General features: G+C 40.6%; 1 protein-coding gene across 3 annotated transcripts in view; it reads right to left on the bottom strand.

The window, feature by feature from the left end:
• Positions 1–398: 398 nt before the first annotated feature.
• Positions 399–11,186, bottom strand: part of RHBDL3 (rhomboid like 3) — a 69,152-nt gene continuing 58,364 nt past the window's right edge. For 2 of the 3 annotated variants that reach the window (XR_002780269.1, XR_002780270.1), the window contains exons 7-8: positions 9,273–9,439; positions 399–4,255 (exon numbers count right to left, since the gene is read on the bottom strand). Coding sequence is in view for 1 of the 3 variants with exons in the window: in XM_023530609.1 (XP_023386377.1) it covers positions 9,435–9,439 (5 nt within the window). In the remaining 2 variants the exon portion in view is untranslated. Of the gene's footprint in view, positions 4,256–9,145; positions 9,440–11,186 lie in introns of those variants that run through there. The other variant, XM_023530609.1, reaches the window with a different exon arrangement.

The raw sequence follows: 11,186 nt of genomic DNA, 5'->3' as shown, positions 1-11,186 counted from the left end.
TCTTTTGCAAAGGAGCCGGCTACCTAGGTATTTCGAGAAACTTGCCTACTGAAGAAAAAATATGCTGGAAACATTACCAGCGTATTTAAGGCCAGAGTACAAATTAAAGGATAATTGAGACAGCGCACAATTTTCAGTTTCGTTTCATTGCTTAGATTAATCCTTTCAGTAGTGTTGGATATTTATCTACTACATGCTAAGTCAAAGAAGTCGTAGTCAGCTTTGTTACTCACAGATTTGTGACATAAGTAAACAGCGCAGTGTGGTGAGCGCGGTGATGGAAATACGAGGTGCTGCCTGACCTCACTAGAAAACCGTTAAGGGCCTTGGCCGGTATTAGGTTTCCTGAAGGGTCGATAGGAGCGAGCGAGGTAGGAGAGTATTTCACTACAGAAGCGAAAAGTTCAAGTCCTGGATGCTGAGTACCTGAAACAAACTAGTAGTTGTGTTGGATTTGTAGTAAGGGAGCCAGCAGCAAGACATAATCCTAGGGATGCTGGCAAACGGGATTTCTGGAGATCCTAGAAGCAGTCTGAGGAGTTGGGTTTCATGCTGAAGTCTTTGCAAGGCAACAGAAGTTTTAAAAAAGACAATTAGATAATTCAAGTTTAGGAGGTAGTACAGCTGATTAAGAGTCCAGTGCTTGGGTTCATTTTCCACTGGTGCCTACCTGCATGACCTTTGGACAAGCCACTTGAACTTCCTCTGGCTGCACTTAGAACAGAGTTTGGTATATAGAAAGATTAATGTATATTATGTTACTATTAAAAGGAAAACTTAATAGACATCCATGGAACACCTATGTGTGCCAGGCATTGTAGTAAGTTTTACATTACTTGTCTCAACAATCCATTATTAACACCCTGTTAATAGAAATGAAAAAGACGCTTAAGAAAGTAATTTACTCAAAGTCACGGAAGTAATAAGTACGGAGCTGAATTAGATTTGAGTTTTGAAAAATCACGTTGGCCACACTGTAAACAGTGGATTGGTGAAGGCTTAAAGAAAAGCCGGCCATAGAGAATGTGACAGTAATCTGGGTGCAAGGAGAAACTGGTCTGAAGTAGGGTACTGGTAGTAGGAAGTCATTTTTATTCTTTCTAAATAAGCAATCAAGATAATTTTAGATAGTCCCAGTGCTGTCAAAAATAAAAGTTTAAAAAGGTGCTGGAACAAGATAAATATGTCTACTCTTGCCATTTCTATTCAGCATTGTACTGCTGGTCTAGCTAGGGTAATTAGGCAAGGAAAAAATAAAAGGAATCCAGATTGGAAAGGAAGAAGAAAACAATCTCTATTCACAGGTGGCATGATCTTGTTATGGTTAGAATTGAGTCATTGGATCTTGCCCCACATACACAAAGAAAAGTTAAGAAATTGAAGTACTAATCCCCAGTACATCAGAATATGACCTTATTCGGAGATAGAGTCTTTACAGAGATAATTAAGCTAAAGCGAGGTCATTAGGGTGGGTCATGTTCCAATAAGACTTGTGTCTTTACAAAAAGAGGAAATCAAACAAATGCATATAAGAAAGACAATGTATAGAGACACAGGAAACCACTACAACTCAAGGAGAGAGAACTGGAACAGATTCTTCCCCCCACAGACCTCAGAACAAACCCTGCTGACACCTTGTTTTTTGACTTCTGGCCTCTTGAACTGTCAGACAAATTTTGCTGCTTAAAGCTCAGTCTGCGGTACTTCGTTATGGTAACCCTGGCAAACTAATCTTGTACTTAGAAAATCCTAAGGAAGCCATGAAAAACAAATCTAGAGCTAATAAGACTTTGACAAGGTTCACACAATACAAGTTCGATATACAAAAATCAATTGTACTTTGTAGACTAGCTACAAACAATCTTGCCATGACCTGCAGGGCTAGAGGGTTAACCTGAGGGAAGGCACCTCAGAAGGATGGAGAAAAACACAGAGAGTGTATACAAAAGCTGGGGCCAGGTGGGACACTGCACTCTGCTGAAGATACAATGAGCCCGAGGCAAGTTTAGCACGTTTATTATATACTTTTGAAGGTCAGGGAGGGAGTGGGAGTCTTCTTCTCAGGACTTGAAACGTGCTGGCAGCAATAATTTCCCAAGGCCTGTCTGTACCTGGTTATCTTTGCTAAACTAGAAGCAGCTGTCTGTTAACAGTTTTGTTTCTCTGCCCTTCGCATATTGCTACACAGTCAGGCATGGCTTTGCCAATGGTCTTTATTTGCTTCTCTGCCTTTGGCAGATTGCAACTCAGACAATCGTGGTTTTGCCAATGCTTTTGACCATGAGTCTTGACTTAGGCTGTGGCCATAGCTCCAGCTCAGATCTGGCTCTCTACATCTCTCCTTTTTTATTTTTTTAAACGCAGATGACAGTTGTTCACTCGGATGTTTTGCAGTTGTCTTTGGATGACTTGGCATCCGATTGAGAATACACAAAAAAAGAATTAATAGCAACAGCACAATACTTAAAAGATACCAGGCAGTATGTTTGAGAAAATTAAAAGGGTTGAAACCTCTCAAATCATCTAAAATTTGTTGAGTCAATTTTGCAGGATTCAGCATCTTTACTGTTTTGGATGTCAAGAATATTGTTATGAAGATTAGCTACATTAAGAATGGCATTATTGTCAGTCCATATCTCTTATAAATGTAATTTAACCTTATTCCAATCCCATTTAGAGGCATTGTATTTAACAGGGATCATGCAGACGGATGAATGTGCTGCATGACATAATAATTGTTGCCACACTCTCAGTGTTTGCAGTTGGTCTCCTATTCTAATAACTTGCTTCCAAAGCATTCAATTTGGTTTCCAATTTTCCGTTAATATCTTCTTGATCTTTTAAAGCCAATGAGGCATTTTGAGTCGTCCAATTCAGAAAATGAGCATTCTGTATGCTCTGGGTAAGAGCCGCAACACTAGCAACAGCAGAAGCTACAAATGTAACAAGAGCAACAATGCCAACTATTATAAGCCCAATGGCTCTCTGAGGCCGAAATAACTGCTGATGCAGTTCCTCAAGGGCCTGAAGCCCTGCATCGTGGTACCAAGGTCCAGAGGCATTGTTGAGAGCATAAGAAAAGACGGGTGATGTAAAACTAAAATATTTTGACCCTTGTTTTATCTAAAAACATAGCTAGTTAAGTTACACTGGAGGCAAGCAGTAGGACAATGAGATCCATGATGAGTAATGTTAACCTATCCTACTAAAAGTACATAAGGGGTTTGCACACAAGCTCATAGCCCATAACATGGATTAGTAGAGCACCCAGAATTTAAATCCGTCATGCTTAAACTAGTGAAAATAACAAAATCTAATGCCGCTGCCAGGCACCAAAGTTCCTTCTGCATATGGCCTGAAGTGGTAACTAGTATGTTGCTAACAAATCCACCAGCGGTTAAATAATCATAAGGGTGTAATGGTTCTAATCTATTGACTACTCATAAACATTCTCATCAGTTTTTGATAGATTATGCTGAATAGGTACAAGACTTATAAAGTCTTGCCATTGAGGGAAATCTCCTAATTTTATAGTTGAAGAATTGGAGCAATATGGAAGGGGGGATGGGCTGTACCCAACACCCTCAAGTCATTACCATATCCCCATTTAGAGATAGTTTGCACAAATTTGTGCATGTCCCATGGGCCAGACAGCACTACTATCTTAGAGCCACCATAGGTGGTCTTATTTTCCTGGGACATCTTAAGGTTTTGTCCTTAGCAGACAGACAAATGGGCACATCTTTGCTAAATCCTTCATAAGTATTATTGCCATAGGACACAGGCTGAATGTGGCTGTCGTTACGGCCCCCAATCATAGCAGAGTGGTTAGTAAATATGGGTATTGATCCTCCATTCCAAGTAGCTGGTTGAACTATTGAAGGATCAGGAAAATAGGTCCAATATGTTTCCCTCATCCCATACCTACTCGACAGGCCAGGACCGCCATCATGGCCACAAACAGGGTGTTAGGGGACTTCCTTCTCCCTTGGTTTTCAACTACCTGTTGAGCTTCAGCCGTTAACTCTTTTATTTGACCTCAAATTGGTGGCTCAGGTGGGCAATTCTGGTGGAGTGAAGGTGCCAAAAGTGGATTCGGGTAAAGTGGAGGTGCCATCCTTGGAGGATAAAGTGGAGGCACTGACACTGGAGGGGTGATCCTCATCCTCTTGAAGGCCGGAGTAACCTGATTCGCAGGTTCCATGATGGTGTCTCATCGCATGCGCCAGCACCCAAATGGGTCAGTCAGCTCCTTCTGGAAAGATACAAACGTGACCTCTTTCTCATATTAATGTGGGATCTGGACCATGCCATGATCCTGTCTGTAAATCCCTCCAATATACTAAACCTTTAGGACGCTCAGGACCATTTGCTTGATGTCTTTCGGCCACTGAATAACCTCTCATCACAGTTCAAAAAGTTTAAAGTAAAAAGAGCATGGTTAAGCATGTTATGAGGAGAACGGTTATACCCGTCTCCTTCTTCTTGTTTTTGCAACTGAATTTTGAGAGTTTTGTTAGCTCTTTCTATAATACCTTGCCCTTGAGGGTTGTACGGAATTCCGGTTTTATGTAATATGTTATTTTGTTGGCAAAAGGTTTGAAACCATGTGCTGGTATAAGCAAGTCCATTGTATGTTTTTAATTCTTTTGGTTTGCCTGCAAAGGCAAAACTAGCTAGACAGTGAGAAATAACATGTTTTAAACTTTCACCTGTTTGTGCAGAGGCAAACAACACGTCTGAGAAAGTGTCTACAGTAACATGGACCCACTTGAACCTTTCAAAAGAGGAGACATGAGTCACATTCATTTGCCAAATGTGATTAGGCTTTAAGCCACAGAGCTTTAACCCCAACAGTAGGAGGAGCAGGTGAACAAATAACACATTGAGAACATTGTTTAACTATTTATCTGGCTTGTTCACGAGTTAATTGAAATTCTTTGCATAAGCTACTTGCGTTTTGGTGGTACAAGGCATGTGCAGCCTCAGCAAGTTGATAGGGAGTAATTTGTTACACAAGAGTTACAAGGCGATCGAATTCCTCATTCCCTTCAGCAAAGGGCCCTGGAAGACCTGAGTGCGCCCTTAAGTGACCAATAAAACACAGGGGTGCTGATGAGCTTGAATCGCCTTTTGTAAGAACAGAAATAAATGATATAATTCTTCAGAATAAGTATGCCCAATTAATGCAGTTTCAATTATTTTTGCAATTCCTATAGTATATACACTATCACTATAAATGTTAACTGGTTCATTGTTAAACTGTGTCAAGGTCAGTATGAGAACTTTAATTTCAGCTTGTTGAGCAGAGGAATAAGAAGTCTCTTGAACAAAAGAACCCTTGTTACTCACATAATTTGTTTTCCCTGGCTGGAATCATCTGTAAATATGGTTAAGGCATGAGAAATAGGTTTATTGCAGAGCACTTTAGGGAAAACGAAAACGGTGGATGCTATAGATTTTAATAACTTATGAGACAAGTAGTGATTCTCTCTACTTGCCCTTGAAAATTTGCCAGAGCTATTTGCCAGTTAGATGAACTCTGCCACAGCCAAAGCTGTTGATGAACTATAAAAGGCATCCCCAAGTAGTTGACGAGTCTGAGTTCTAGCTCGAACAATTAATTGAGCTACCAAATTGTGAAAAGGTGTTAAAGCACAAGGTGAGGTATGAATAAGATGAAGCCACTCTGAAATTCCGGAGTCTTGCCATAATACCCCAGTAGGAGTGTGTGGCGTTGGAAATATTAAAGCTTTTACAGGAAACCGTGGATCAATTCTCTTAATTGAGCAGATTGTAATGCATGCTCTACCATCCTGAGTGCCTCCTGTTCCTCTGATGTAAGAGTTCGAGGAGAAGTAGGAGAAGGATTCCCTCAAAGAATATCAAACAAGGAATTTAAATCATGAGTGGTCAACTTCAGAGAAGGCCTTACCCAATTAATATCCCCTAGCAACTTTCAGAAGTCATTCAATGTTAGCAGAGAATCTGTTTTGATTGACAATTTTTGAGGGCAAATTGTTCATCCCTCAATAAGATATCCCAAATATTAAAAATGCGATGCCTTTTGCACCTTCTCAGGGGCTAAACACAACCCATAGAGCTCAAGAGGTGTTTGAAGATCTGCAAATGCCTCATACAGAATGTGTTGATCAGAATGAGCCAATAAAATATTATCCATGCAATGGATAATATAAGCAGTAGGATATCTAACATGGTTAGGTTTCATAGTTTGATTTACAAAATGTTGACACAAGTTTGGACTATTAGCCATTCCTTGTGGCAGCACTTTCCATTGATATCTCTGCATGATTTATATAGCTTGATGAGTTAGAGTAGGCACACTGAATGTAAAATGTTTGCAATCCTTGGGATGTAAAGGGATAGTGAAAAAACAATCTTTGAGATCAAGAACTAATAAATGAAATGACCAAGGAATAACAGTAGGAGAGGGTAGTCCTGGCTGCAAGGGTCCCATAATCTCCATAGATTTATTAATGGCTCTTAAGTCTTGTGGTCACCTCTATCTTCCAGATTTATTTTTAATTATAAATATGAGTATGTTCCATGGACTAAAGGTAGGATCAATATGACCCTCATCCAATTGTTCGGCTACTAAATTTTTAGTTGCCTGTAATTATTCTCCAGTTAGGGGCCATTGATCAACCCACACGGGGGCATTAGATAGCCAAGTAATTTTAGCAGCAGTCATTTGGGTTGGAGAATCGATCAAGGCCCCTACTGAAAAGACTGGTCAGTAGAATACCCCAGTCCTTGTCGCTCCATCCGAGGGGTGGATTGAATAGGAAATTTCTTTCCTTGTTGATATTTGCCCAGTTCTTCGTTTGGAACAAACCCTTGATTAAGCATTTGAGAGGCTACCACAGAATTTGGACTCATAATTAATACTCCTATGGCAGCCAGGATATCCCTTCTCCATAAATTTACAGGGAGATAATCAAGAATATAAGGCTTAAAATGACCCAAATTGTAATCAGGGTCCTCCCAATGTATATATGCGGTACTCTGCTTAGGTCAGGTGACATTCCCTATACCCTGAAAGTCAGTAGAAGCTGTATTTAGAGGCCATTCTGTGGGCCAGTGTTGGGAGGCTATTACAGATACATCAGCCCCAGTATCTCCAATTCCTTGAAAATCTTTTCCATTTAACTTAAGAAATAAACTAGGGTGTCCTGATGTGATAATCTGAGACCAATATACATGATCAGAGGAACCAAATCCTTTAGCTTCTCGGGGCTATGCTAAAGTAACTTTTTTGTCCTTTTTATAGGGTAACAAAATAAGTTGAGCAATTTTAGTATTTGGTAAAACCTGCACAATTGAAATAGTAGTTTCTGCCGTAACTTTAATTTCTCTTGTATAATCCTCATCAATGACTCCTTGTAGTTCTTTACATCCTTTAAGAGTTAAACCGCTTTTTCCTAATATTAATCCTACAGTTCCTTTTGGCAGGGACCTAAATGTTCCCACAGGGTGGGCCTGGGGGCCCATATCTGGAGTTAATATGAATCTGGCGGTGGGACAGAAGTCCAATCCCGCGCTGCCTGAGGTTGTATGGGAGGGGTCTCTGATAATGGTGGATACCTCTGAGGGGGGAAAAGAGAAAGTGTCCTAATTGTTTGAGGGGCCTGGGGTTGGCCCCGTTTCCCATTTCCCTGCAATGGCTGGCCATTTTCATTAGATTTTAATTGGCATTCATTCACTCAATGGTAGGTATCCTCGTCTACATTGAGGACATAAAGGAGGTTGTGTAGGTGGGGCTGCAAACTTTGCTGTCCATTAATGACACTCTTTAGCAAAGTGACCAGGTCTTCCACATACAAAACAAGTCTCTTTTTTTCTTTCCCCTTTTTGTCTTGCAGGAAGCACCTCCTTTAGAGCAGTGGCAAGAGCTGCCCCCTGAACATAAGCAGGACCAATATCAGCACAAAGGTGAATAAAATCATTAATCATTCCATTTTCCCTATATGGATGTAGGACAGCTCTACAAGTTTTGTTAGTATTCTCAAGTGCCAATTGCTTAGTTGACATCTGACCTGCCTCTGGATCCCCTATAAGTTTCCCTACCGCCTGTAGCAAGCGAGCCACAATTTCAGAATAAGGTTTCTCTGGACCTTGTCGAATCCTACTAAGTTCTCCACTTTTCTCCCCTTTGGCAAGCAAAAGTTTCCAGGCTCTAGTAACACATATATTAATTTGTTGATAAGCCTGAAAATTATAAGTCAATTGATTTTGAACTCCAGCATATTGTCCTATCCCTAGTAACATATCTTGGTTAGTGGGCATTCCATAGGCCTGATTACGCTGTGCTTGGGCGGCACTTTGATCAAACCATCCTGTTCTCCACAACGAATAATCACCTGGATTCAAACAAGTTTTGGCCAGCATCTGCCATCCATGAGGGGCCAATATACCCAAATTCTCTGAGTCAAGCAAGCTAAGGACAAATGGAGAAGTTGGCCCATAAGTAGCAGTAGCATCTCTAAGTTCCTTCAGGACTTTAAATGAAATGGGTTCATGAGCTCACAGCAGCTGTCCTGGATTATTTGGGTCAGGCTGCTCAATGACGGGACATGCTAAGTCCCGCCGTTGATTTTGAGCCCGTGGCAAGCACTGCAGCGAAGGTGATAACAATGGCCAGGACATTTTTCCTTTCTGTGCTTGGGGTTGCACCATAAAGCTTAGCCACCCAAAGTCACGAAAAAGTGCACCCTCTTCCTCCCCTTCAGTGTTTTCTCCTCCTCTAGCCTGCTGATCTCTGTGAGCCTCCCTCTCCATTTCTTGCTTATATTCAGGTGGCAATGGTGTTGGAGGAGTAGAAGGCGGTAGAGGAGTACGAAGGTCCTCATGCCCTTCCAAAGTTCTTTGAAGTGTCGCAATTAACTCATTACCTTCTTCTCCTCGGAGTCTCTGATCCTCCCGGGTAGAATCAAGACAATCCCTTATTAAAGACCATAGAGAAAATGTGAAAATGGGGATCTTATCAGGCCCTTCCAAGGTATAACATCCCCATAATTGCTGTCCTATTTTTTCCCGTAATAGTCTGACTATTATGGTTCCCTCCTCTGGAAACCAAGGACAAATTTCTTGCATAAAACATAAAAATTCTGTTAACTGCTCTCCTTTTACTTTACAGCCTATAGCTCTAAGCATAGCCTTAAGCATCTGTACATAAAAGATCCTCTCTTGGGATCCAGAATTTCCCATGTTTTACACCCAGCGAAACCAATCCACTCTTCACCATCACTTACCTTTAAGTGTTGAATGCATCCTCCAGCAGTGTCCTTCCATCTGAATGGATGGATGGATGGATGGATGGAATTTACAATGGCTAGAGCCCTCAATGGATGGAGTTCTCCTGTACTCAGGCCCCACGTTGGACGCCACGTGCCACAACCTGCACGGCTAGAGGGTTAACCTGAGCAGGGGTGACGGAAAGATGGAGAAAAACACAGAGATGGTATATACAAAAGCTGGGGCCAGGTGGGACACTGCACTCTGCTGAAGATACAGTGAGCCCGAGGCAAGTTTAGCACATTTATTATATACTTTTGAAGGTCGGGGAGGGAGTGGGAGTCTTCTTCTCAGGACTTGAAACGTGCTGGCAGCAATAATTTCCCAAGGCCTGTCTATACCTGGTTATCTTTGCTAAACTAGAAGCAGCTGTCTGTTAACAGTTTTGTTTCTCTGCCTTTGGCAGATTGCTACACAGTCGGGCATGGCTTTGCCAATGGTCTTTTTTTGCTTCTTTGCCTTTGGCAGATTGCAACTCAGACAATCGTGGCTTTGCTGATGCTTTTGACCATAGATCCTGACTTAGGCTATGGCCATAGGTCCAACTCAGATCTGGCTCTCTACACAATCTAAAAATGAAATTAAGAAAATTCTATTTACGACAGCATTGTAAAAGATAAAACGGGAATAAATTTAACAAAAGAAGTTCAAAACTTACACTCTGAAAACCAAAATATTGTTGTAAGAAATTAAATAAGATCTAAATACATGAAAACAAATGCAACTCTGAAATTAATAACTGTTTAGTTAAATGGCTACAAAACAATTTTGTGACAACAAGTCATTCTCAACTTGATTTTGTGGTATTAAGAGTTCTAGAGCCAAAGTGTTTGGTTTTGAATGCCCCTTTGCCATTTCTTAGCTTCTCACTGTGGACGAAAGTAACTGGCCTCGGCTTACTCATCTGTAAAGTGGAATAATAATATCTACCTCATGGGATCGTGAGAATTAAATGAATATCTGTTAAGCACTTAAAAGAATCCTCACACACAATAAATGCTCAATAAATGTTAGCTATTATTTTTCTATGTAAAGTTAATGTGGAATATATGTGTACCTTTAATATCTCTGATACAGTATAAGGTAAAACATGGAAGAAAAAGATGCTGAGAAGTTACAAATTCTTAAATTAATTCAGCAAACAATTCCTGACCACCACAGCCCATGTGCTAGGATAGAGGACACAGCCGTAAAGAAGTTAACATCCTAGTGGAGGAAACAGACAATAAAAATATACATAATGTCAGGCGTGATGAGTATGATGAAGATAGGATATAGACTGATGGGACAGCAGTGGAGGTGTATATAGGATATCTTTTGTATAAGACAGTCAGAAAAGGTTTCTCTGAGGAGATGATATTTGTGCAGAGACCTGAATGATGTGCTGGAAGAAGACATGAAAATATTTGGGGGCATTCCAGGCAGAGAGAAGAGCAAATTAGAAAAACCAGAAAAAAACTTGGAGTGTTTGGGAAATACCAAGAAATGTGACCGGGCCAGAGTGAGCAAGGGAGAGGATGATAGGAAATGAAGTCAGAAAGGGAGGCAAAATCCAAATTATAAAGGCCCCTGTATGTCACAATATCAGAGCCTTATTCTCATGTTTGTTTCTAAGACCCAAGCAGGGGAATATGACATAAAAAAAAAGTTAAAGGTAGGGATTTGAAATCAGATAAGACATAGTTTGGTCACTTATATTGACTGAGCCTCAGTTTTCTCATCTAAAAATGAAGCTAAACCCCTCTGTTACAGGGTTCATCTAAGGATAAATGAAATAAAATAGATAAATATCCTGGATCATGATTGCTGCTAAAGAAATGGTAACTGTTAAACTGTAAATGCTATTTTGATACTATTGTTGTGGGCAATTG

Source organism: Pteropus vampyrus, unplaced genomic scaffold (genome assembly GCF_000151845.1).
Source record: "Pteropus vampyrus isolate Shadow unplaced genomic scaffold, Pvam_2.0 Scaffold50, whole genome shotgun sequence".
Taxonomy (NCBI): Eukaryota; Metazoa; Chordata; class Mammalia; order Chiroptera; family Pteropodidae; genus Pteropus; species Pteropus vampyrus.
The sequence above is the reverse complement of the archived record's forward strand: the minus strand, read 5'-3'. Positions and strand labels throughout refer to the sequence as shown.